The 25,681-nt window shown below is 38.0% G+C and overlaps 1 protein-coding gene across 3 annotated transcripts; it reads right to left on the bottom strand.

Moving 5' to 3' along the window:
• Positions 1-261: 261 nt before the first annotated feature.
• Positions 262-24,424, bottom strand: gng2 (guanine nucleotide binding protein (G protein), gamma 2). 3 transcript variants are annotated; one of them, XM_007235793.4, is made up of 5 exons: positions 24,198-24,424; positions 13,103-13,179; positions 2,474-2,568; positions 1,767-1,890; positions 262-1,141 (listed from the first exon to the last, which is right to left on the bottom strand). In XM_007235793.4, exons 4-5 carry the CDS (start codon positions 1,851-1,853, stop codon positions 1,013-1,015), a joined length of 216 nt encoding a protein of 71 aa, XP_007235855.1. In that variant the 5' UTR covers positions 1,854-1,890; positions 2,474-2,568; positions 13,103-13,179; positions 24,198-24,424; the 3' UTR covers positions 262-1,012. The 3 variants fall into 3 exon arrangements, with proteins under 3 accessions (XP_007235855.1, XP_022522368.1, XP_007235857.1); XM_022666647.2 differs by lacking the exon at positions 24,198-24,424 and adding an exon at positions 23,716-23,739; XM_007235795.4 differs by lacking the exon at positions 13,103-13,179.
• Between the last annotated feature and the right edge of the window lie 1,257 nt (positions 24,425-25,681).

The raw sequence follows: 25,681 nt of genomic DNA, 5'->3' as shown, positions 1-25,681 counted from the left end.
CCATGAGCAAACTGGCCTGTGTTCAGTCTCACTCACAAGATACCACCACACAAATTGCAATGTCCATCCCATCCCATCCCCTGAGATTACACTAAATGAGCAATTTTTATATTGTTATCCCATGACTTGTGATAACAATGGCATGTCAGTGTACATTTATTAAAAAAGCTATGTGTGGCTCTATATGAAAAGTGTGTTGAATGTAACCTGTTGTGATTCTTGACTCTTTGGGCTTTAACATAAAAACAAGTCAGGCTTGAGTTTTCAGTCTTCATGCAGTTATTATTGAATTCACCACAAACATTCAAACCATACAGCACAACACAGTAAATATTTTTTTTACAAATAGTAAAAAGAGACCTATTTTTTTTTGAAGAAGACAAAAAAATTAAAATGCTTGCTATACATATTCAAATATTGTAATCAGCATTGTAAAGATAAGTGTCTATAGGAATATTTGCATGTGTTCAAATTTTTCATAAAAAATGCATTTACCTATCTTTTGATCTTAAATAAAAAAAATACATACATAGAAAGCTACCTAAGTGATATATACCAAATTCATTTGAGGAAATAATAAATGATTATTGAAATAAAGCGAACAAAGACGAAATCAAAGCATTTCCATGAGAAGCCATGGCTCTATGTTCACTGATCGGCTCCGTAGTCATGGCCAACTTATTTTAATCAAACAAAACATTTGAATACCTCAGAGGAACCACAAAATACCGCATGAATACTTCAATTTACACATCACATCCTGCCAGAGCTGCTATGGTGCCAGTCGCTCATGTTGGCTGTGCTCTCTCTTGTAAACATGCACAGCACTGGCTCTCCCTTCACGCTGTGAACTCAGGGGGGCTTCCGCTGGGCTCACAGGAAACCAGTGGAGGTCGAGAAGTCGCTGCCGCTGCCCATCAGCCCTCAGGAAAAAGATCTACATTTTGTAACATCCGTGTGTGTGTGTGGGTCCCAGAGGGAGCGGGCAGCCCCATGGCCGACCGGTGCTGCTTTACAGGATGGCACAGAAAAACTTCTTCTCCCTGAAGGGGTTTTCGGAGGCAGGCACGGGTGACAGCAGAGGGTCCTCCTTAGCGTGAGCTTCGCAGTACGACATCAGGTCGGCTGCTGCTTTGGACACCTGCAGATTACAGCGGAGTTCAGTTCAACTATAAAAAATACTTTACAGTTGTTTACACATTTACATACAGTAATTTTCTTTCCAGTAGTCAATCATCAAAGAAATGGAAGGAGAGGGACTTTAGGGTGGAGCTATACAATAATTAACACGTACATCCTTATTAATTTTCTCATTTGTGTTGGTTTGTTTTTCTTCTGTGTGTTTTTGCTAAAAATCCTAATTCACATTTGTGGACAGACTCGCTGCGAGTTCTTCCTGTTTTAGTGCTCTATAGGCAAGTCATCAAGGGTGCACGGCACAGCTTGATTAAAGCCATGTCAGTGTGTGTCCAGTATCACTATATAAAATTCATGTACTAATACTCTTAATTAATCACGAGTGTGTTTTGGGCATAACATGAAATAAACCAATCAGCGTGTCCCTCGCGATTCCCTTTAGGAGACAGCAGCACTCTGACTTTGGCGGATTACTATTTTAAAGGCGTAGTGCTTTTGCACTTCTCAGCAGAGAAAACTGACCTGCTCGTTCACAATGTGAAGGTGCACAAGCAGGTCATTTACAGGAACAGCAAAATTATTTGAATCTTTTTAATATTATTTAACATTAGTAGACAATGTTTTCTTACTTTTATCCGGTCAATGTTGGCCTCCATCTTGAGCTGCTCCACCAGTTTGCGGGCCTGGGCGATGCTGGCAGTGTTGTTGCTGGCCATGAGGCTGCTGAACTGGGCCACTTAAACACGAACACGACTAGAGAGAAACACAAGCCTTTATTAACACAAAATCCTGCCTGGTTCATAAAACAAAAACAGTTACTAAGCCTTTTTTCTCTGTTAATTTAATAACATTTCTTTTTGTACAGCATTGTGAATGATAACTACATTTTAATGGTTATCATTTTAAAAAGGGGTATTAAAAAAAAAAAAACTATGCTTCCGTATGCTGCATTAATGAACAATTCAAGTATGTTTCTGTAAGTCAAGCAGTTTAGGCTGTTTTTGTGACCTAGTGCTTGTCACTTACATTAGAGGTTGAAAATAAAAGAATATTGTATACAGGGCGTAAAGAACACTGAACAACAGCACATGGTGTAAAATACATTCTAAATAAATGATTACTATATGAAAGGTTGGTATTATGTCTGCACATTAAATTATCAAAATACATTTTGTGTGTCATAAAAAAGGTCATCGAATATTGTGAGATATTGTAAAAATACAATAGTATAATTTTATTTTATTTTTTGTCAGTCAGTTTCTGTCATTGTTTCACCATTTCACAGGAGTAACAGTTAATAATCTTTCTCTATATATTATATTAGTGGACACTTTACCTCAAATCTCACTCCAGGCTGTTTCAGCCAATAACTTGTTCTCTTGAGTCTTTCAGGTCAAGGTCACTCCACTGTCCCTCTGGATCTACTTCTTCCTGTAGAGAGAACAGAAAAAAACATCTTTACATTTTCTTTAAAGTCAATAGAGCCTAACATAGTTCTGAATTTCTATCCATACAAGAATACTCCAGCAGCTTCTAACCTAATCATTATCTGCTACTGCATGTGTGTTGTACATTAGCCTGGACAATACGGTAATTCTGACAGATTTCTCTCAACAAGGAAAAAAGAAAGACATTCTGACAAATAAAACACTTACAGTAAGCTGATGAGTAAGTGCTGAAACACACATATAATGAAAGGAGCTGCCCTTTGAGTCAAGGGGTTTTCAGTTCTTTGGTAAGTACTGGGAAACTCATCAAATGTATTGTCCATTGTAATAAACTGTAATCTACAGGTGTGGTTGGTGCTGATTAGGCTGAAATTGCTGGAGCACTTTTTTTAACAAGGTATGCACCAAAATCATTTTTTTTTGTCCAAAACCGAAAAACAAATCAAAGAAAAATATTTGTCCGAAAAGAGAACATGCAGATTATCGCAACTTTGCTTAATATGCAGTTTTTTCATCAATATAGACACAAGTTGTAATTTTACCATGTGACATTAATTTAAAGAACACTGTGGGCCTTATCTCACACCATGGGGCGTTGCTATCGTACACCCCGTCAACAGTCTATTTTTATGCCTTGCGCAGGCGTCCTTAAAATAGCATTGGACTTTTGGAATATATTAACGCTGATGGGCGTGGTGGTCTGGAAATGATGTGTGTTCAGGTAAATTTCTGGTGTGTTTCTATCTTCTATCTTCGACAGAAAAAAGCATTGCACGACTGATCCGGTGAAACCACGTCTAAAATCAACAGTCAGTGTCGCACTCAGAACTGAATCACGATCACCACGAGCACTGCGCTCCCCATTCACTATACAACACATCACTTCAGCAATCAACTATAAAAATAAAATACACTTAAAAATCTGCACAGTAAATATAAGTTATTATTAGTTGTACTTATTTATGACAATTTATGACAAGGATTTATACTTATGTTCAGTACACAGACTTAATATCTGTAGCTTAATATAGCAGATATAGGCATTAGGCTGTTTGAGATTTTCAACAGATGCTTATTCTCAATCAAATGCAGGAGATTTAGAAATAAAAAATTAAAAGAGAAAAGAACTTTGACTGAACATAAGTTTATTTTATTTAACTTTGCTATTATTTAACTGAAATTCACTTTTAATAAAAAAAATTTTATATGTTAAAAATAAAGCACGTTGATTGGATTATTTTTATATTTCACGTTACGCCCAAAACACACCCATGAATAATTAAGGGAATTAAAACAAGCCCTTTGCGCCGTTCGAGCTGTGCAACGCGTATTTTTCGCGGCCTTATGATACAAATACACAGGACTAGCCCCTAAATGGCACAGTGGCACAAAGCGCAATTACCTAGTGCGCTATAGATCCCTAAAATAGGGCCCGCTGATTGGTTCATTGCTCTTTATGCCCAAAACACACCTATGAATAATTAGCAGAATTAGTACATGTCCTTTGTGCGTTTCGAGCAGCACAAGGCATGTTTTTTCCTCACAATACCAAACACACACTGACACGCCCTAAATCAAGCTGCTCCATGCTGATTTTGACGGCTCGCCATTAGATCCTAAAAATAGGGCACTGAAATTCGTTCAATTTCTAAAGACAAGGAAATCCATCATTATGAGAGCAGAGCTGAATACAGTTCTGTAGTTTAAAACATATCAATAATCTGGTTTGGACTTATAATGAATGAGCCCCAATAATAGCCATGGCCTGAGCACTGGGTGCTGGGTGAGGGCACAGTGTCACAGATTGCTCACTGCATGACACCTCCCTGCAGTTATTAATGTGATGCATGTGTGTACATGCCTGCGAGTGTGAAACTCGTTGTTGTGTTATATTGCCACATGGACATCAGGGCCCTGCTGTGGCAAAGTTTGTGTGCATCCAAAACCAAGTGAAAAATAAAAACAACATAAAAACTAACACAAAAAGGACTAATATATAGTTTAATTCTAAATATTCTAAAACCTACGGTATGATATATATATATATATATGATCTAATAACAAAGCTCCATGACCAGATGGATTCCCTACCAAATTGCAATTTTAGACAATTCTAGCACTGATATTTGCATCAGAAATAAAACAATGTGATAAACGAGTATATTTAATGGCACTTAATAATCTGATAATTGCTGAAAGTTGGATTTTGTCAGTATTCCAATCAACCTGTTAACATGCACTTAAGTAATCAGATAATGTAAAATGATTGATTGATTGATTAATTGATTGATTGATAGATTGATTGATTGCAAAAAAGCATGAAATACAATTTAACCCTAAAATATAACGCCCAAAGCCAATCCACACACACACACACAAATATAAAGCTGTGATAAATGCCTGTAAGCCTGTTTCGCCTGGGTTTACATCGGTACATCCAAAAAACAATTCAATCAAAAAAACTATTAGAAACCTTAATTAATATTAATTTTCTATACCACTGTCCATGATTTTTTTTTTTTGCATTACTATGTATATATAAAATAGTAATAATAATATTAATAAAAAAAAGTCATAACTGTGATTTGGGGGTGGGGGGGGGTGGTTGGGGGGTTTGTGACAGTGTGTGTGTGTGTGTGTTCGAGACAGGGAGCAGGGAGCATGCTGTTAAGTCTTGTGTGGTGTACTACCACATGGATATTGATAGCAAGCTGTGATGCACCTGTCATGACTGTGAGCTCAAAGGGTGTGTGGTGTATTAGAGTTTTTAATCTCAGCGGGCCCACCAGCAGAAAGGTTAACCACAAAGGCCTACTAATGAGAGCGAACAGCAGGGGGCGCCAGAGCGTCAGCTGTCACAGTGACCTCATTCCCATTATCGAGTCCAGCTCAGCTTGCTGTACTGGCTTCAGTATGTCCAGGAGAAAAAGAGGGAGAGAGACAAACTGAAAGAGATATGTTTTAATACAGAGTTTATTCCCAGTCAAACACAAACTAGCCAGCAAATGAGGAAATGAAAAGATGTTGCAACTCATCAGATCAAGAGTTCAGTGTATTATATTACCCCTTAACTAATAAACGCTGCTTAATGAAGTCCAGTCTTGTGATGTCAAAATCCTTATTGATAATGTTTCCACTCTTACCACATTATCTCCAATCACGTTTCCTGCCCTTATTGCATTATTGTTTCTGGGGCTAGTGTGTCACTTTATAATGAACAACTAACAGTGTTATGGTTGCGATCGGGAAGCAGAACACTGTTTTATGAAGGGAGTTCATCAATCAGGATTCAGCATAGGGTAATATCACAATATTTCTGTGCAATGTGCAATGGCGATGTGGAAAAACACAAAAATATTCTATCCTTAAAAAATATACTACTGCAACAACAAAATAAATGTTGCCGTTTTATTTCATAGTAAGTATAACAGTGTCAAATATCGGGAAGTTATAAAAATTCTGTAAACATTTGTCTATTTATAAACAACAATAACTTATCAAGACTATTATTTTGTAAAAAGTAATAATAATGTAACAAAATATGCACAATAAATAATATATATAAAAAAGTTTGCCCTTAACTATCCCTTAAAGATTATATCTTTAGTATTATTCTAAGGGCTTTTTTACGGGAAACCCTTGCATTTATTTTGTAGCTCAGATCCAACCAGACTGACCTTTACTGGCCTCAGTGTTTGCGCCTCAAATAAGGCCAAAAACATCTCAACCCTTTTTTATGACATTTACCAGCAACATCTTCACAATGTTGCCATTAATGTCCTTAATTATTACATCTTTGCATGTAAATCAAAAGGCCAAATGAAACCACTAACCCCTCTTTTGCAACACACATCAGTTGCTAGGCAACCGAGACAGAGAAACATCCAGAAGAGGTGAAGCGTTCCACTCTGAAATCAACAGCATGGCCAGACCCAGACCAGGCGTTAGGGTAGTCTGATTTAGAGAGAAGAGAGTAGGGAGACTTCAGCACTGTGCTTTTAGAACCTGGCCTCAGTAAATTACCAGCAATCAGCTTTTTAGATGATCAAAACATCAGTACACGTCTCAAGACCTGCAGCTGTTTAGGGCTGCAATTCCTGTTTGTGCTCACAGCTCACAGCTTTACCTTATAGGGGCTCGACGAGAGAGAGAGAGAGAGAGAGAGAGAGAGAGAGAGAGAGAGAGAGAGAGAGAGAGAGAGAGAGAGCAGTACCGGTTACAGGAATAGGAACAGTGAAATGGGCACTTCAACCCGAAAGTGCTTTGCCAGACACTGTGATGTTCTGTGGTATGTGAGGTGAGAGGTGAAAAGTGGGCCTGTCACAATAATTCTGGTATCAATTTCTCGTACACTATATAATTATGACATAATTTTTGATTACCTCAGTATTACACGTTGTGTTTATACATTGAGGAGGTCTAATATACATACACATTCGGTCGAACAAAATAATATTGCCCTGTGGCAACAAATGAAAAAAAAACATGGTTTTAGAAAGTAAATGACAAAACAAATGTATTTCAGAAGTCGAACATACTTGTCTGCATTTTCATACACACATAATTGTTTATTTTTATAGTAAGTAATAAGATTGAATTTACTTATCGCTGGACCTGCATCCAATGTGGCTTTCATTCCTTCAAGTATTGCTCTGTGAAAAAAAAACATTTCTCCACCCCTAATTTTATTGCACAGAGACATGTCTTTGGTATTATATAAAAACAAAAAACATAATAAATAATCATTAAAATAATAAAAAAAATCATTAAAGAGAAAATTTGGTGGCAATTAAGTGGTCATAAATTGACAATAGCGTAATTTATCCCAAAGCATAGACTTATTAACAGTATTGTGATCATAATGATAATGCAATATAACAATAAAGTTACAAAAAAAAAACAGTTGTCACTTATGGAACATGGTTTAAGACCATGGTCAAAAAATAATTGACCTTTACTTATAATTACTTATAAGTACAGCACACAAATACTGTGACTGATTAGAAGGTTTATTTGCATGATGCAGCATTCTGTAAAATTAGTATAAAGGTCAATATTGCGATGCAATGATAATCCATTTAGAAAGCCAGCTTCATAACAATAACAATACAACCACCACTAGGGATGTCCTGAGTCAATCCAGTGGATGGAAATTTGGACAGAGCCAGGAATATTTAAATGGACCAGGTACAAGCTATCTAATCCCTATCCAATTCCACATGTTTGGAGTCCACATTGTGTTTAGAATGTATTTGCATTTAGCATAGAATTGCATGCTTTATTCACCTACGTCAACATTGTCTACAAAAACGAGGCTGTGGGGACAGAAGTAACGGACCGCCGGGTACTAGCAATGCCGCCTCATAGCTGCGTTCCCAAATTCACTTCGTCAAACCTTCAATAGCTTCCCCAATGAATTCACAAAATCAGTAGAGTTTGCCATTTCAATTTCAGATGTATGTAAATGTGCTAGCTAGCTAGCTAAGGCTAGATATATTAATATAACCCAGCCAGTCAACCTAGCCAGATGAACCTTGATTAACGCTGAACAGGTTATTGTCTTGGTTTAACGTCAAAACAAGTGGGGGTAACATTAGTCAAGCCTAGGGTTGCAGCGGTAACCGGTTTCACGGTATACCATGGTATTAAAATGCACGGTTATCATACCGTGTGTGTTTGCTTATTACCGGTAAAACGCAAGCCAGCGGAGAAACTCCCCCGCGCATGCGCAACTCTGCTCCGCTTCAGCTACTCAGCACACAGCGGTGAGAACGGCAGAAAGTGCATCAGACTAGAGCTTAGATTCTCTGCCCGAACCAGACCTGACCCAGAAAATAGTCTGAGATGTAGGCATCTGTTTTTTAATTATATATTTTATTTTTAAATAAAGCTCTGGTGTGATAATCACAATGTTGCTAAGTAACCAATTATTATTGTTAATGAAAACGAACCAAATAACGAAAACTGAAAGTGAAACTTAACTAACTTATTTATAAGCGCTGTTTTCACTCCCGCAGTTCTACAGCGGGAGGTGTTGTGCCGATTCGGTCTGCGAAGCGGGAGTCGGATTGAGCAGGGAGTCGGATTCGGCATAACAGCGGCAGCACCTCGCGGCCCGCGGTGTTAGTTGTAAGCGCTCGCGCTAGCCGCAAAATACGACAGAAAACACTGAGAAACTGCAGAATTATGTATTGGACTAAAATATGAGCACGAGGAGATAAAAGAGAATCTTTACCTGTGAGTAGCTCATACAAGAACACGCAAATCTCTCTCTCTCTCTCTCTTGTCTCTCTCTCTCTGTGTATCTCTCTCGCACGTGAACTTCTCCGAACTTCTCCACTGTGTTTAGCTGTTCTTAAAAATCATTTTAATAGTTCTATGCTTCTATGTTAGTGTTAATTAACATAATTCTGATCATATTTCGCTCATTCAAACAGCCTGAAAACAGACTTGTAATCTTGTAATCAACAAGCTTGTAATCAATGTGGCCGTAAAGTCACAGCTAAAGGAGGAAATACATCAAACCTGATCTCCCATCTCCGAGAACACCACCCCGCTGTGCAGCGCTAAGTATGTGTTTAGTTTATAATTTTAATCTGAACATAAATAAAACCTCTTTGTAGTCGTGCATAACCCATGCGGTAAGCGCCCGCAAAAGCGCTGAGTTATCCGAAATTCGGGCACGCAGGTACAGGCGTGAAGTGCGTGCTACGATGGATTCACGTGTCCGTGTAAAGGTCCTGGCCGGACTGGATGTGAAAGACGCCATTCATTTACATGCGTTCATTTTCAAATTCTGACGCGCCTGTTTTTCATATGTTGAAGGTTTTAAGGTGTGAAAGCCTTAAAATAGAAATCTCTATTGTGAGGATCATGTCAGAAATAAATCCCCTCTTTCTGCAGGATCTGGTTATATATCAACTATTTATGTATACACTGCCCTTAAGAGTAGTGGAAAAACATGGTTTCCTTCACCTGATGGTGTAGTGTCTACAATAAATAGTTAATTGAACAAAAAACCTTTGTTGTAATTTCTTTAAGGGTCAGTTTAATAATATATGTAACAAACTGTGATACCGTGATAACCGTGATACCGCGGTATTTTCTGAGATGGTTATCATACCGTGAAAATCTCATACCGTTGCAACCCTAGTCAAGCCATAGCTCTTTAGAGTAGCCTGCTTAGCTAGCTAGCTAGTTAATAACCTACCATGGGTAGTGGTCTTATAGGAGTGTACACTTGCATGCTTAGCTGAACTGTGTTTGTCCTTTAACGGTCATTGAAAACTAGAAAGCTATCTTTGCTAACACGCTAACACACAATACAGCAAACAAAGGCGATCATCTAGCTACTTTACATGTCCTGCACATAACCCTCAATCCAGTTGCTGTAGCCTGTTAGTAAAACAGCCCGGGAATTCTTGCACTTATTTTCTGTCCATTTTTTTTAGCGCTTTTACCATTAATTCAGGGAGGTATGCAAGGTTAGTTGTCCACACAAGCGCTGCCATTTAAACGGATGGATATTCTGTCGGCTCCTTCGCTGCCTTAGAATTTTAACATGGGTGTTGAGTGAATAAAGTGCATTACAGCCCAGTCGGCAGCACTGAGGAGAGTTCTCAGAAAACAATATAAAACTATTGTGGAAGTGCACTGTTTTACTGATAGAAACCCAAATCATTGTACATTTTGCACTCAAAAACAGTTATTTCACATCAATAGCTGGCAAACAACAACATATATTAATCCACTACATACATAACTGTTACACACACATACACACAATGTGTGTGACACGTACACACAAAGTAACTGGGAGCAATATGGTCAAAGATGGATTCTAAGGTGCTAAACACACAACAAAACATTTAAAAAGTCACAACTAAATAAATTAGTCCAGTATGTCACATTATATAAAATGTACTAAAATAAAGTGATTTTACCTCAGCAGCACATCTTATCTAAGCTGTTTATACAAACAAAAGGATCGAATCACATCAGTATCGGCTTAAGAGACTCTGATCGGATCGGGGGGGCTAAATCCCATTGATCTGATCACTTCCACAGAGGATGTATTTGTCAGGAGTGAGTTTGGGAGATTGGGAGAGGGGGTGTGGATGTTTTTGTTTAATCTGGACTCCTGGAAAGGAGGCCATATGTCTGCACTTTACACAGCACCGCCCCCTAATGGTAGGCTCTTTACACAGCGCTGCCCCCTACAGGTTTGCAGGAAGGAATTAAGGCCTACAAATGGTCCTCAGGGCATCCAGACTCTTTATCACATTCCCTAGAGTCTTTTAGAAGCCTTGTTGCATTCATTATGTTGTACAACTGAAGAGTTGAAGAGGTTATATAATTCACAAAAACCATTGCTCTGGCCCATTCACTTTTTAACTTAGATAAGTAGTAAATCACAAAACATTTAGTAAGTGTGTGTGTGTGTGTGTGTGTGTGTGTGTGTGTGTATTTCTCTCTCTATATATATATATGTTGGTACTATATTGTTATTGTTACCAACAGAGCTTTTTTTAAGATCACACTGTTCCGGTGTTGTGCCAAGTCACAAGACACTACAGTTCTTCTACAGTTACTACAGTCAACCACTATATGGCAAAACAGACATTACACACAGCTGCAAAGACCCATTAAAACAACTGCAGAAATCTCCATTCCCTGCACAGATGAAAAAAAATGTCATTCCACTGTTTCTTCACCTTGTGTGTTTATCCTGCTTACCTCAAGAAGCACGTTAGTAGTAGTTTGAGTCAGAAACTACTACTAACGTGCTGCTTGAGGAAAGCAGGGTAAACACAATTAACACTGGATACCCCTCTCAAGAGTGCAGCACTCAACTGACTAGAGTACAAATAGAGCTTAGCAAAAAGGGCTAACAACATTACAAGCTCATTATTTCCATTCTACATAGGAATTAATGAACTCATGAATATTATAGAAGCCCTGCATGAAGTTGCATTATAATGTTTGCCTCTCTAGTTTGTTTGATGTGATCTTCACTTTTTTATTGTCAATGGTTAGTAGACTAAAAGATTTCCATCTTGGTGGGCAATTCTAGCTGTAAAATGGAGAGCTCAACTTAAACAACATAAACTACTTCACTTCTAACAGCACAACTAGGATGGGATAGCTTACAATTTAACAAGAATATTAGTGGAGATCAGTGGTCACCAACTCTCTTAAGACTGCTTAACGACACAGACCATGTTTAGAGGAGAGATAACACATCTAATCCTGCTGATCTGGGTCCTCTGAAGGGGATGATTAGCTGGATTGTTTATACCAGATAAGCAATGGAGATAAACTGTGAAAAAAGAAAGATCTTTAGGATATCTGAACAAAAGGAGTGAATACACTCAGAACAACGGCCAATGGTCAAAAACAAACTAAGCTAATTTATACTCAAATACGGTATTGTAGTTTTAAACTACAGTTGTTAAGAAAAAAAGCATCAACACATTTTGGGAATTCCACCCATCCCAATAAAGAAATTCTGTCAGCAAGCATAACAATAGATTTAAATGCAATATTGGGTTTCATAGTAGTAACTGTGTTATCTGTTTTCTCCCTTCCTTTTTATAACCAAGCTAATGAAAAAATATAACAGTTTATGGCCATAGTGGGTGGGTTCAAATGTTCCTCCTACCTTTAAGATGCATCATCAAAAAGGGGATTCTATTATTTTTGGATTGTAAAACTGTGTGAATTTTAAATTGCAAAAATATCTGCGATTTTGCATTGCTTTTTACTGTCATTACAGTATAAAAATGCAGCTAATTGGCTGTAATGTCAGGATGTCTTCGCTATCAGAATGACCAGAAAAGTACAAAATCTCTTAATTAACCATGGGTGTGTTATGGGTGTAACATGAAATAAACCAATTAGTGTGTCACTTTCTATTCCCTTTCGCCAGGGTCCCAAGACAGCAAAGAACGTCTGACAGTTGACTGCCGTCAAGTCTGTGGCGCACCTGTTTTCCATTGCCAAGATAGCAATATTTCCAGAAATTTACCTGAACACACCTCACTTCCAGACCACCACACCCATTGGAATATTTTCATAATGAAAAAAGCTGTGAAAATAGACTGTTCGGTCTAAGATAGCAATGAGAAACATACACAACATAAACATACACAAAACGTTCCTGTAGTTTTGTTGCAGTGGAACAAAGTGAATCCAAAGTGAATCAAATCAGTGTCACTCTCAGCCACACTTACTAACTCACTTACTTAAAAGCAAAAATGTGTTTAACCTTTTCATTTTCATTTCCTAGCCTTTAAACTGAAAATCTCACTGTATTTGTATCACTACTGCAAAAGCTCTGAAGATGCACTGCAGAGACATTTTGATCAGCATGATTAAGTTTGCATACGTTGACACATTCGCCTATTTCTACAAAATTGTGCGTGCACACAGTGCTGCCTCTTCCTCTTTTTTATCCCAGCTTGCACGGTCTCTGTCATATCAAAAACAATTTCTCTTCCCTGTTCCTGCAATCTGACCTTTTCTGTTGAAACTGTTGTTTCCACTGCTTTACTTCTGTGGCCTTCACTGGGGGGTAGGTTCACTTTTCCAGCCTCTGTAAAAAACACAAACATCCATACAGCCAATATTACACCAGCAGAATGTTTAGTAAATTACTATTACACATATTTTAAACTTGAAGCACCATTATGTGCTGTGAGATTTTCTCCAGGGCTCGTAGTTTGTCTTTTGAGCCACCCTTAAAGACATTTCTGAACAAGCTGAGAGATACCAAACCATCACTCCAGGTAAAAAGAAGCATGTGTACTGATGTAGAATTATGTACAGATTTTACACAATTCTGAGTCTGGTTACTCAATTGTTGTCTTGTGAGTGTGGTCTTGCTTGCTTCACCAATGTTACATCTTCAAGTCTGGAGTAGCAATGACAGACAGACAATACTCACCCTGTTACTGCATCAACATGACTTTCGTGCAAATCCTTTAAAATTGCTTTTAAAGTGATTACAAGTTTGTTGTGCAAGTTGTTCAAACTGATTTCATATTCTGGAATGATCAAAACAGAGAATCAGAGAAATAGAGAATGTTGACCATTTTAGTTGTGACATCCCCTTCATTTTTTTCTCTTCCTTTCTCTGTCTCTTTATCTCTCTCTCTCTCTCTCTCTCTCTCTCTCTCTCTCTCTCTCTCTTTCTCTCGTGATAAACGGCCCAGTTACTCTGGCAGTACAGCTCTGCAGCAGCAGGGAATTCCTTCGTCATGAATCACTTCCACACATAACCTTCCAGTAACGTTTTATCTTTCCACATTTCCTCTGTGTGAACACAGACTGAAACAGAGGTATTTAGACATAATGTCCTCCAGAAACACGAGAGTCAAAATTCTGAGTCATCTCTAGAACATTACATCCTAAACTCCTCCAATGTTTTTTTGACATAACTCACTGATTATCTCTATGGATCATCTAATAGCCAGTTTTCCACTGGAAGAGGACTTTAGAAAATGTGCTAAAGGCAAAGGATCTGAAGCCAAGCACACAGGGCAGCAGCACAAGGTTTATGGTCACAGAATAACACTCCTAGTGGAGGCCAGAGAAACCAAGCAGAGGGCACAGGCCTGTTAGTGTTCCTGTGGTTGGTGGCACAGCTGTTAAGACTGTTCACTTCTTCCCATGTCACAGTGGTCTTTGTGAGAGAGCACATTGTTCCCCAAAGGCTCGATCGTATCAACTAATTTCACACATTTTTTTGCTCATTGAAGTTCACACAGTATTTTTGTGCATCCCTGCCTGTATGCATTCCTCCTCACCACTTAACAGGCTCAAATGCACATTAGCAGATTCGCCGGCGACTGGATCATTGCTCACACTGTCCCATCAGTTGTTAATTATTTCTCTGTCTATGTGTGTGCGTGTCTGTGTGTTTGCTTACAATGGGTGGTGTAGTGGCATGCCAGAGATTGCCATTGCCATTTGATAACCAGAGCACAGACCTGATTGCCTGAAAGGAATTTAAAGCTCATCTAGACATGCATGAAATCACTCTCAATGGTGTCTTTTCTGCTAAGCTTCATCTCCACCTATTGTGCTGGTATATTTTTGCACTGCATTTTTTTGTTTGACTTAGTAGTTGTCTCGTGCTTTCAAATTCAAAATAAAAGTAATTTAGTAATTTAATTAAAATTTAATAGAGATGATAGTGGATGGTTTTCAGGAGGGCTGCTGTCTTTTAGGAGCTGTTGAGAAAGGAGGCAAAGTGAAAGTAACCACTGATGCTGTGACAGGATGTTGGCCAAAAGATAAAAGTAAAGCATTTTTTCAGAGTACATCTTATCGTAGCATTCAATCAAGAATCGGAGAGCTCCTTATTTTTCGAGACAATTTAAATACGTAAGCTGTTTTTTACATGGTCTCATGATCAGGACCAATAGAAATGAGCTAAAATACTCTGGATTTACATTTATTTACACTGACTACAGTTTAATTTAATTAAACATTTAAGTTTTTATTTTGGACATAAGGTTTCTGCATAACAGTGATGCTATATCGAGTGGTAATAGTTACAGAGTGAAAATGCCTATGCCAGCCCTTTTAAGGGGACTCAAGCTGCCTAAAAGGAGTCCCAGCACTTTTATAAGTAAAAGCATATTGTGTGTTTGTTTTTTAAAAACTTTTTAAAATGTTTGTCTCTGATAAGGTAAAAAATGATCAATTTTAAGAAAGATTTGATTTATCTAAGAAAGATTATATGAGTAAACACAATCTGAAGTAGAAAAAAATACAGCAGTGCAAATATACAATTATTTTCTCTCCAAGCTGTCGTGCACTCGGCGCACTTGTGCAAACAGGAACACAAAATTAAACAGCACTCTTTATGCTGTTGTGATTTAAAGTTTTTTCATGGACTAGTACTGTCTGTATGTGTATCAGCTAATTAATGTGTGCCTTTTTATATACTATAAAATGTTTAAAATTAAACTAACACACCTCACAGCCCTGATAAGTTCTCTTTAAGTTTAAGGCAAGAGATTTAATTTTTCTTATCTACTTGTTAGACGGCTAAATTTCCCTTCATACAATAAGAAAAAACTTCATCAAACCAAAAACTGACAGCTTGTTATGTTCCCTGAGTTCATATTGCTGTTCCATATTTCATAGCATAAGTAACCACTTATAGTTTTTTAGTATGATGATATCTTAAAGGACCAATATGTGACTAATTTTCAGTAGTAAATGATATAATGATCAGGATGTATCATCAGATATTAAGGAAACATGTTGAGTGAGAACACTGGCAGCTCTTTTTTTATTAGCAAGGCTTCAGGCCGTACGTTCCCAGTGTTAGTGTTTACACCGTCCCGGAGTTTTGTGTTTTTGAGTTTTGTCCTCTGACTCCACCTGCTGCTTGTTCCCCAACACTAACTCCACCCCTGAGGTTGCCAGCACCCACACTACACTACAGCGAGCCATCAGTGCTGCAGAAAAAGAGATAGGCTAGCAGAGCTGTTCAGTTAAACCTAGCTGCTACACATCTTAAAAAGCCTCAGCATGTCTCAAAAAGGAATATAACAAAAGTGAATATTGGCAGTAAGTTTGAAAGTTGGAGACTGCTACTTTTCTCCTGAACAGGTAAGATAACTGGCTAGCTAATTCAGGCAGGTTGTTTATCACCACCACTAGATGTGTTTACTATGGACTGGTGTTTATATTAATTTAAAACTGAGTGTTCACATTCATATTAGTGGTCTGTGTGCAGCTGGGATTAAAAAGCAGAGAGTATCTGAGAGAGATAGTTAGGTTAGCAAAGAAAGCTAAAGTAATCTGAACTATGCTTTATGCAACACATTTTAATGTAAACTGCAATCAATCACAACGGAGGAGCAGCCGTGTCACATCTGATTACTACCTCGGCAGTGATAAGTACTCCAAAATATACGCCAGAACAATAGTCTCTATACTGACTCAGTTAAGCCCTCAATGTGTTTATATATATATATATACATATATATATAAGTGATTTGTCACGTCCAAAACAATTAATGGTAAACATTACTTATGGCCATCCCTAGCAACTATCTAGCTATTTAGCAGTCAATATAATTCTATATACATGTTTTAGAAGAGTCTTTTTCCATTCAGTCTCACCAACCAGTCTAAACGAGCTTTGCTAAGATAAGCAGTTATTTACTAGGACCTGTAAAGTCTCCACTCCACTGCAGCTCTGGGGTGTGTATTTTTGGAGCAGTGGGATTTTTCAGGTATAACAGGCTTGGCTTAGGCTAACCTTTGGCAACCCGATGTAGCGCAGTGGCTGGGGAGGGGTGGGAGGAGCAGACTACTAGGGGTAATAAGATTTTGCCACTTTAAACAAAAATAGTTGAGTCTGAAGTTGTTGTAAATCTAATTAGGATAAAACAGTTTTGCTATATATTTAACTTGTCAAATAAAATATTATTTTTGGATAGACAGCCTATCTAAGATTGTAGCATTGATTGATGTACTGCCTGTAATTAATTGGTGTCAGTTTTCAGTGTATGTAGAGCACTTATTTCAAATTAATTGTCTAATACTATGAGACAGATGGCCTGCTACTGACTTTAATATACGCATTGATATTGTGGATATTGATAGTCTACAAATTCATGGCATGCATGCCCTCATATCCCTGTAGTAAATAATTAGGCCCAAGTCTCCACAACTCCCCATTTTTTTCAGTCATGGATTTTTAACTTCTTTATTACAAGTATTTTTCTTATTCCCATCAATACAGTAAAAAGAACACCAGCAGAACATTTGAATGTAAGTTAATGTAAAGGTTTTTAAACTTTTAAAGCATTTAACACACTTTGTCACGCCCTTCCCTTCAGCCACGCCTCCCTCCTCCAGTTCTGTTCACAGCACTGTTTGTGAAGCCCAGACACACTGGCTGCCAAACAGCAATGAGCACAACTGAGCAGTTTTACTTCTGTTAATGTTGAAACAAACAAAAAAAACATGATGAGAGCTGAATTTTCACAGCACAGAACTAACAAGCACACATGGCCAGACTGGCTATGATGTAAAACTTAATTTACAGCTTTACACCTTTAGTCCACTACATCTTTTCACAGAAATGAGTTGTTTCCTTCTATAGTAATATTTAAAATGCCATATAAACCACATTTAAAGTAATTACTTTAAATAACGTTTAATGTGAAAAGAGATGCTGTGATTAAGTAACTTAGAAAAAAATGCATCCCTGTTAGGTCAAAAAAGATGTACACCTTATACATTATGCGCATAATGATCTCTTGGGGCTGTTTCTGTGAGCTCTGCATTTGTCATGTTTGCTTCCACTAGCTTCAGGTAACACATGCTCTATAAAAAATGTAAATCAGTGTGAAAGGAGACTGCAAAACTACAGCACAGAGACTGACCTCAGGAGGAGCACCTCCTTGTGAAGCCTAGAAACAGCTGTGCAAATAAAAAGAAAATCATAAATAGTCAACTCTGGAAGTGATCCACAATCTACAATATATGTTAATGCATGTGACTGTGCATATATGTGTGTGTTCTTTTGCCAGGTCCCAACAGACACAAGCAGCTTTAATAATTCATCATCTGAGCCCCATATGGCAGAGAGAAGGAGTGATTTTTAATTGCGCTGCTCTGCTTTCACACCAGGGGTCTCCCACTACTTACTTACACCCCTGTCTCCAGTCTAACAAACAGTCACTGTGCCTCTGACCTAATGTAGCCCACATTTCACCAGCTCTGCCATGTCCAGTCACACCAGTCAGTAAGCATATCACAGTCTAGGTGAAATTGCCAAACCCTCAACAATGCTTGTTTTGATTTTATATTTAGTATTAATAACAAAATCTTAGCACAGTTTAATCACACATATTATAAAGGATGCATATCATGAAAAATAAACAAATCAAAAGTTTCGAATTACCATTCACATCCCTGCTGTGAATGCATTTCTGTGAGAACAACATAATCATATATTCACCCATTCAGCCAATAGCAGTTTAGCCCCAACTGTTCATAATAATGTTATAAGGAGTGTTTAATTCCACGCTGCTTTCTAAGTGAGACACAATAATAGCTGCTCATGACATCGTTTCAGCATTGTCATCACAATGTGCACGTGTACAGTAGCCACATCGCAGGATGTGTAATGTCACGTAAGGCAAATTAGACTGTTCACGTGCCAAAACTTGCTTGGTAATGGAAAAGCACTGTTTGTATCTATCAGAAGCAGATTATATAGTAACTGCCAACCATTGTCATTTTTTCTGCAATCTTGTATACTCAAAGGGCCTTCTTAATATATAATTCCAGTAGCAGAGGGCACACTATAAAATTCTGGTGAAAATTTTATAGCACAATACATATCTCACAAAAACAAATAAAATACAGGAAAAATGGAGAATATGAGTCTGTTAAACGTTATGTCACTGACACAATTGTGTTTGAAATAAAAAAAAATATATATTTTTTTAATTTTTGTTATTTACAGACCCTTAAACAAAAACAAAATCTGAATTTTACTCGATGAAATATAAATAATTATATTCATTATTGTCAGACTAAAAACATTCATTTAAAAAAAAAACTGCACATGAGACAAAAAAATCCTTATCTTTTAATGGAAGTCAATGTAAGTACATTTCAATCCAGTAAATCTGAAACCTTTCTATCTGTCTATTTATCACAAAACATTAACCAAATATAAAGAACAACGGACCAGAGTCACCATCAGTGTGAAGTTGTTTTCCGTCTCTTAGCTACTGTGGTAACATTTATATAATTGTTGATTGTTGCCTGACCTCCATGTTGTAGTCTATAAGAGCAAGTTACTGTTGTTTTCTGATGTTTTGTCCAATAGCCAAAAATATACTATTTAATGTAAGTTTGTAATGAATTAAGCAAACGTGTCATTATAATCAAAGTGTAAATAAAATAGAGGATAACTACTAGGACTAGTAATGATTAAATAAAAACATTCCTGCCAGAGAACTCCTGGAAAGGAGCACTGTTTGGGACTTGAGCTACACTTAAAAAGTTTCCACCAGCGACCTTTTCCAAAATGTTACATCAATATAACATTTAGTGGCAAGTGCAATGAAAATGAATTCAGGCTGTCCTGCCTGCAAACTTCTCATAAACACACGACTAAAATGGTCTGAGAAATATTTATTCTTTGTTTATGAAGCGATTCTAAATGTGAACCTCATTGACCTGGTTGTGGCTTACAGCTCGCAGCTACAAGACCAGCTGCAAATGATAAGGACACACCTAACAATCCTTTCCACCAAATACGCTTTGCTCTGAAAAGAAAAAAAGGGAGAAAACACATTTTAACCTATTTAACTCTGGACTTGAACTGAAGCTGGAGCTTTATTTTGTCAAGATCAGAGAATTTTTTTAGGATGTGGTATTTGATATCACATCTTTTGTGATCACTGATTTGTAATCACAGATGAAGGACTAGAGCATGACCAACAGATGAGCTTCTGTCTCTAACTTTATATCTGAAAGGTGGAGCAGCTATGTAAGAGCGTGAAATAGAGTGGAGGACAGTGAGTGAACACATTTTTCAAAAACTCCAGCAGCACTGCTGTGTCTGATCCACCAATACAAACACAACAAACTAACACCTCATACACCACCACCAGGCCAGTGTCGCAGCAGTGCTAACGATAATCGAACACCCAAATAATACCTGCTCTGTTGTGTTCCTGGGGGTATACAGTATGTTGCAAATGGGTAAGAGAAAAAACCTGAGGAAACAAACCGCAGGTTTTTCACCAGAAAAACTGTAACGGTTCCAGATCCACAGAGCACTCTGCTTCCAGGTGTCTGTGTGTGTGTGTTTGTGTGTCTTGAATATAAACATGACTTCCTCCAGAAGTGCTTTTTGGCCAAGAATGTCCAAAACTCCTGGGATGTTCAACATTCAGGCCTTTGAGCTTTCTACATTCTATAGAAGACTGTGTGCAGACTGAAACAAACACACATACACTGCTAATAAATGTGTTTTACAACACAACTCTTGATCTGTAAACGCTGACATAATTTGGAAAGTTCTCCCAGCTCTTTTAAAGCACAGGCATGTTCCACTTGGCTTTTCCTTGGCTTGGCCTTCATCATCTCCCCCAAACACATTTAAAACAAGCCACTAGCAGTGGGTGACGTGGCTCTAAAATACTATCACAATATTTTAGGTAGTATTTTGTGTTAACAACATTTTTGGCGTAACGACAAAATGCTGAAACACATTTTCTATTATTAATTTCAAACTACTGCAACAAAATAAATGTTTAAAGTTTTTTATGTTGGAATAAAAAAATAAACATTCAGCAGAAACCAAATCTTACAATTTCTATCTACTTTGTAAATAACAGTAACTTACCAGAAAATAATAGTAATGTAAAAAATAAATAAAGCAATATAGCATAAAATTCTACCAAAATAATAAAGTGCAGAATATTTAGTACAAACAACTATATAAAATAAACTTTCACAGTAAATAGTAACACTAATACAAAATAGCATGCTTTCAATAAAAAAAAAAAACACTATTATTACAAAAGGTCCTGGTATACAATAGCCAGCACTTAACAACAGCATAGCAACCACTTAGAATCTACCTAGCAACAACTTTGCAACACAATAGCAAATACCTAGGATAACACAACCACCAATTGTATTTACTATAAAACCCTCATAGCAACAAAACTGCTTCATTTTGGATGTTGAACTCTCTGAATCAGTATCTACTCCTCTTTTGTGTTGATGGTCTGGATCTAACATTTTTGAATAATAGACTTGTTTTGACTGTCTGCTCTGATATCTGCCTTGTGTGAATAGCTAAAACACTCCTTCAATTTGAATAGGCTGAGCTAAACAGCTGTGAGTTGAATAGGCGGAAGTGTGTAGGGTTTTGCGAAATTGCAAAAAAAAATACAAGAAAATGACTGAATGTGTGAGCTGAACAAAATGAGCTGCACATTTTAACAATATCACCAGGCACCCACCTCCAGGCCTCCCAAAAACCCTGACCACAATAGCTAGTGTTCTACCTCACTCACAAGATCACACCTCAGGTCATATAACATAAGGGTGTAAGAAAATATCTATTTATCGATCTATCACAATATTTTGTTTTGCAAAACTGTATCAATTTCAAAAACACAGTATTGATTTTTTTATAAGTAGTTTACGTGTAAAGATTGGTGTCAGACAATGGTTCATTTAGTGTTGCATTTAAACCTGGACCACTAGATAGTTGGGTTGTATTCTGTTGTTAGACTCCACTATATTGACTGATCAAAATGTTTTATTAAATTCATATTTTATCAATATGATAGCATGTTTTATACTATGTCAGATTTGAAAATTTACTTTTAAACAATCGCAATATATTGCCTTGCTTGCAGCGTCACAAAATATTGCGATAAATTGATGTCTGACCACTGTATCGCCAAGTTTATCATATCTCCAATTATTATGTTATACAGGTCTGGGGGTTCCCAAACCACCTGCTGAGGTAACACTTCAGCCTATGACTAGGTTCCATACAGCTATAACCTTAAGACAATAAAATGCCCACACAAACACGGTTAAAAAACAATTAAATGACGACTGTTAGCTTTTGTTTTGTTCACTCAAAGATGTGAGAGACATTACAGCGGCAAAGCGTTGTAATGGCTAAAATTATTTCATTGTGAGAAAAGCACCACGTGTTGTGAGAGTGTGTGTGTGGGTGGGGGGATTAGACTGGGCACCGGGCAGATGGGAGGTGGTGCCAAAAAACTCTGTGATGACTGATTTGACACTTTGAGAGGCTTAAAGTAAGGAGTAAACGTAAGGAGGCCATGAATCATGCTATGCCAAAGCATATTTGTGTAGTCGTTGCTTTTGTAGTCTTAATTGATTGCGCTGGTGTGATGCTAATGGAAATGCCAAGCTGGTCCAGCACAGCCTCCATATGCATGCTTAAATGACGTGGAAAAAAAAAAGAAAGCTGATACATATCCTTCTGAAGGAAAATGTGCTTGTTTGGAAAGATTTAACCTAAAGTATCTAACTATATGTATATACAAACACTCACATGCATGCACACACACCATTCTATTCTGCTTATTCATTAATTCCCACCTTTTTTTTTCAGCAAAGGAAACCAGCATTGCATAAAATGGTGCCACAAAAACCCCACAGTAGGCCTGTCACGATCAATGTGTTATCAATTTATCATACAATATTTGGACATGACCTCAAAATATTTTGCTGACCTCAATATTGTTCATTAACTCTGTTTAAAAACAGCATTTATATGGTATCAATGTTTTATGTATTAATGTTTACATTTATTGAAGTTTAATTATGTTTTGTTTTATAAATATATAAACAACAACTAAAAAAATATATCATGACAGGCCTACCTCACACACGTACGATTACCAACATACCAGTGCCTGGTATACGCACACCCATGTACGGTACTATACCACAGAACATGGCCATATAATGAGGCTTGCTTTGTTACATAACATGTCAGGTAGCTGTGGTTACCACTGTAATCAAAAATAAAATGATATCATTTTACAAATGCACACACAATTAAGGACTTATGCCAAAATAAAGGCCCATGGGAGATGGAAGTTCTCTAGAAAAGCTCTCAAGCATATTGCTCCAATATTTATGTGTGTAGCTAGCAGGCAAATGGACCCCATTCAGAGCTATAGGGACCCAGTGAATGATGAGCTGCGGTGGATGTGTGCGAAAAAAGCCCAGTATGCCCAGCCTCCATTTGCACAGTCCAAACAACGCTGCTTCTGAATGCATCAGGAAGAGGTGAAACTGTTCAACAGTTATGAGAATGAATTCATGGGGGACTCCTTGGGGATTCCTCCATTTAAAATATCCCTCCATTCTTCCTCCTTCTCTCATTCTTTTTCTCTTCATCTTTGCTTCTCCAGTATCTTCTTCTTCACTATCCCCTCCCCCATTGCTGTCCTCAGCCCTTTCTCGAGGAAAAATGAGCTTCTTCACAAATGGGTGAAAACACACACACACACACATATATGCACACATGCACACAACAAAATGTACCACATATTGCAATAAGTAATGTTCTACATACAGGTCGTAGGCTATTCAATGCATTGAGGTCCTCCAGCACTATCCAAGCCAGCAGCCAGTTTTCTTCCTTTTAACACTGATCTACACTGACACACATGCAAACGGCTGTGGACGAGTGGTGTCTCCATGCAACACCGCCCAGATGGAACATTCTACGCACAAGCATACAAACCCAAACACCCACAAATAAAGACCTTGTTCACAAAGCATAGGCTATTAATCAACACCTGTGAACATTAGGCAAACACACACTCATACACATATAAGGCAAAGCCTACAAATGCCCCCCACCCCAGAGCCTATGTTGATGACTTGTTACTGCTGTAACATGTCCACCCAAACAACCATCTCACATATAGACATCCTTCACACACTTAGTGCACCAGTCAGCGCACACATCCGCCCACACCTTATCTTAAGCTCGCTCTTCCCTTCCCACAGTGGGCTGATGGGACAGAAATGTCAAGAAATCCAATGGCTTACCTTTTTTAAACAGTTGTGGTTCTGTATTAAGCTGTTCTTCAAAACCCAAAAGGTGGTCAGCTGAGTGTGTAGTAGTAGCCAAAGGTGTCCTCTCACACACTGGCCTGGTTCCTAACACTTTCACAAAAGCAGATCAAGCACACACTCACTCACACACACACTTGCATGCTCCCACACATGCACAACTCACAGTGTCTGCACACTACAGCACTCTAGCTGACAGGCTTTCTCATGCTCCGCCCATCAGCAAGCAGAATCACTCAGGAAGCCGACTCAAACCCACTTCCCCCCCTTGCTTACAGTGCACACTTTCTCTCTCTCGCTCTCTCTATCTCTCTCTCTCCCACATACACACACACACTTGCACGTAACTCAAATGTTGCACGGACACACAAAAAAGAGACTAGAAAAAGTGAAAGTCTTTACCTAAAGCAGTGCTTCGTCTACAGCTGCCTTATCATCTGCACTTCTAGCCTTTGCCCTTCTTTCTGCTGGCACATTTTAATGCCAGGGCACCTGTGACACTAATTCCTGTGGGTGTGATGATGCGGTGCAGATGCAGCGCAGTCGGCTGTGTTTAGTCTCTCCACTCTCTGGATGTTTTCACAGCCTTGCACTGCTCCTGCACAGTGTGCTGACAGGGAGGACAGATAAATGTGCACAAGTGCCCCTCCCCCCCAGTGACGAGTGTGTGATTGAGGGAGAGATGGAGAGAGAGAGGAAGAGAGGGGGTAAAGGAAAGAGAGAGAGAGAGAATAACAGGTAGAGGGGAAACAGGCATAAAAGTGTGCAAGAAGTGAGTGAAAAATAAGAAATGTGAACAAAAATTCTAAACAAAAATAGAGAAAAATAACAGAGAAAAAAAATTATGACAAAAAGAAACAAAAGAGAGGAATAGCGAAATAGAATAGAGAGGAATAAATAAAGTAGAGAAAAGGAGAAAAATAAGAAAAGAAATATGGAAAGGAATCAAGAAATAGAAAACAAAAACAGAAAAAAATGATAGACAGAGGAGAGAAAGAAAAGACCCAGAAATATGAGAGAGCAAAGAGAGAGAACAGAGAGAAATGAGACAGGAAGAAATAAGAGGAAAAAGAAAAGGGGGTGTGAGGGAGAGAAAAAAAATAACAGAGGGAGATAAACTAAGAGTAGCCCTCCTTTTCTATCTGTATACATTCTTTACATGTGTGCGCACACACTCACAGAGCCTGGGCTGATCCATGCTCCCGTAATCAAAAGCCTTAATCTTCAGACTCAAATTATTAGAGCCACAGAAGATTAAAAAAAAGAAATTCCAGACGGCACCCCATAGACAAGCATGCGCATACGCACAAGCACGCACACACATTTATTGTTGGGGTAAAAGTTAAAAATGTTGTAGTTGTAGGATTAGGGGACGTATGTATGTGTGTAAGGATGAATGGAAAATCATTGATGTCCCCACTAAAGTGAAATACATAGGGATTTGCAGTGGGTGGCATTAA

Source organism: Astyanax mexicanus, chromosome 7 (assembly GCF_023375975.1).
Source record: "Astyanax mexicanus isolate ESR-SI-001 chromosome 7, AstMex3_surface, whole genome shotgun sequence".
Lineage (NCBI taxonomy): Eukaryota > Metazoa > Chordata > Actinopteri > Characiformes > Acestrorhamphidae > Astyanax > Astyanax mexicanus.
The sequence above is the reverse complement of the archived record's forward strand: the minus strand, read 5'-3'. Positions and strand labels throughout refer to the sequence as shown.

Bases quoted from the DNA above. Each gene is read 5' to 3' on its own strand.
- gng2 (XM_007235793.4), bottom strand. From the start codon at position 1,853: ATGGCCAGCAACAACACTGCCAGCATCGCCCAGGCCCGCAAACTGGTG. The intron at 1,142-1,766 runs GTAAGAAAACAT...TGTAATCTGCAG, and splicing joins CCAACATTGACCGGATAAAA to GTGTCCAAAGCAGCAGCCGA.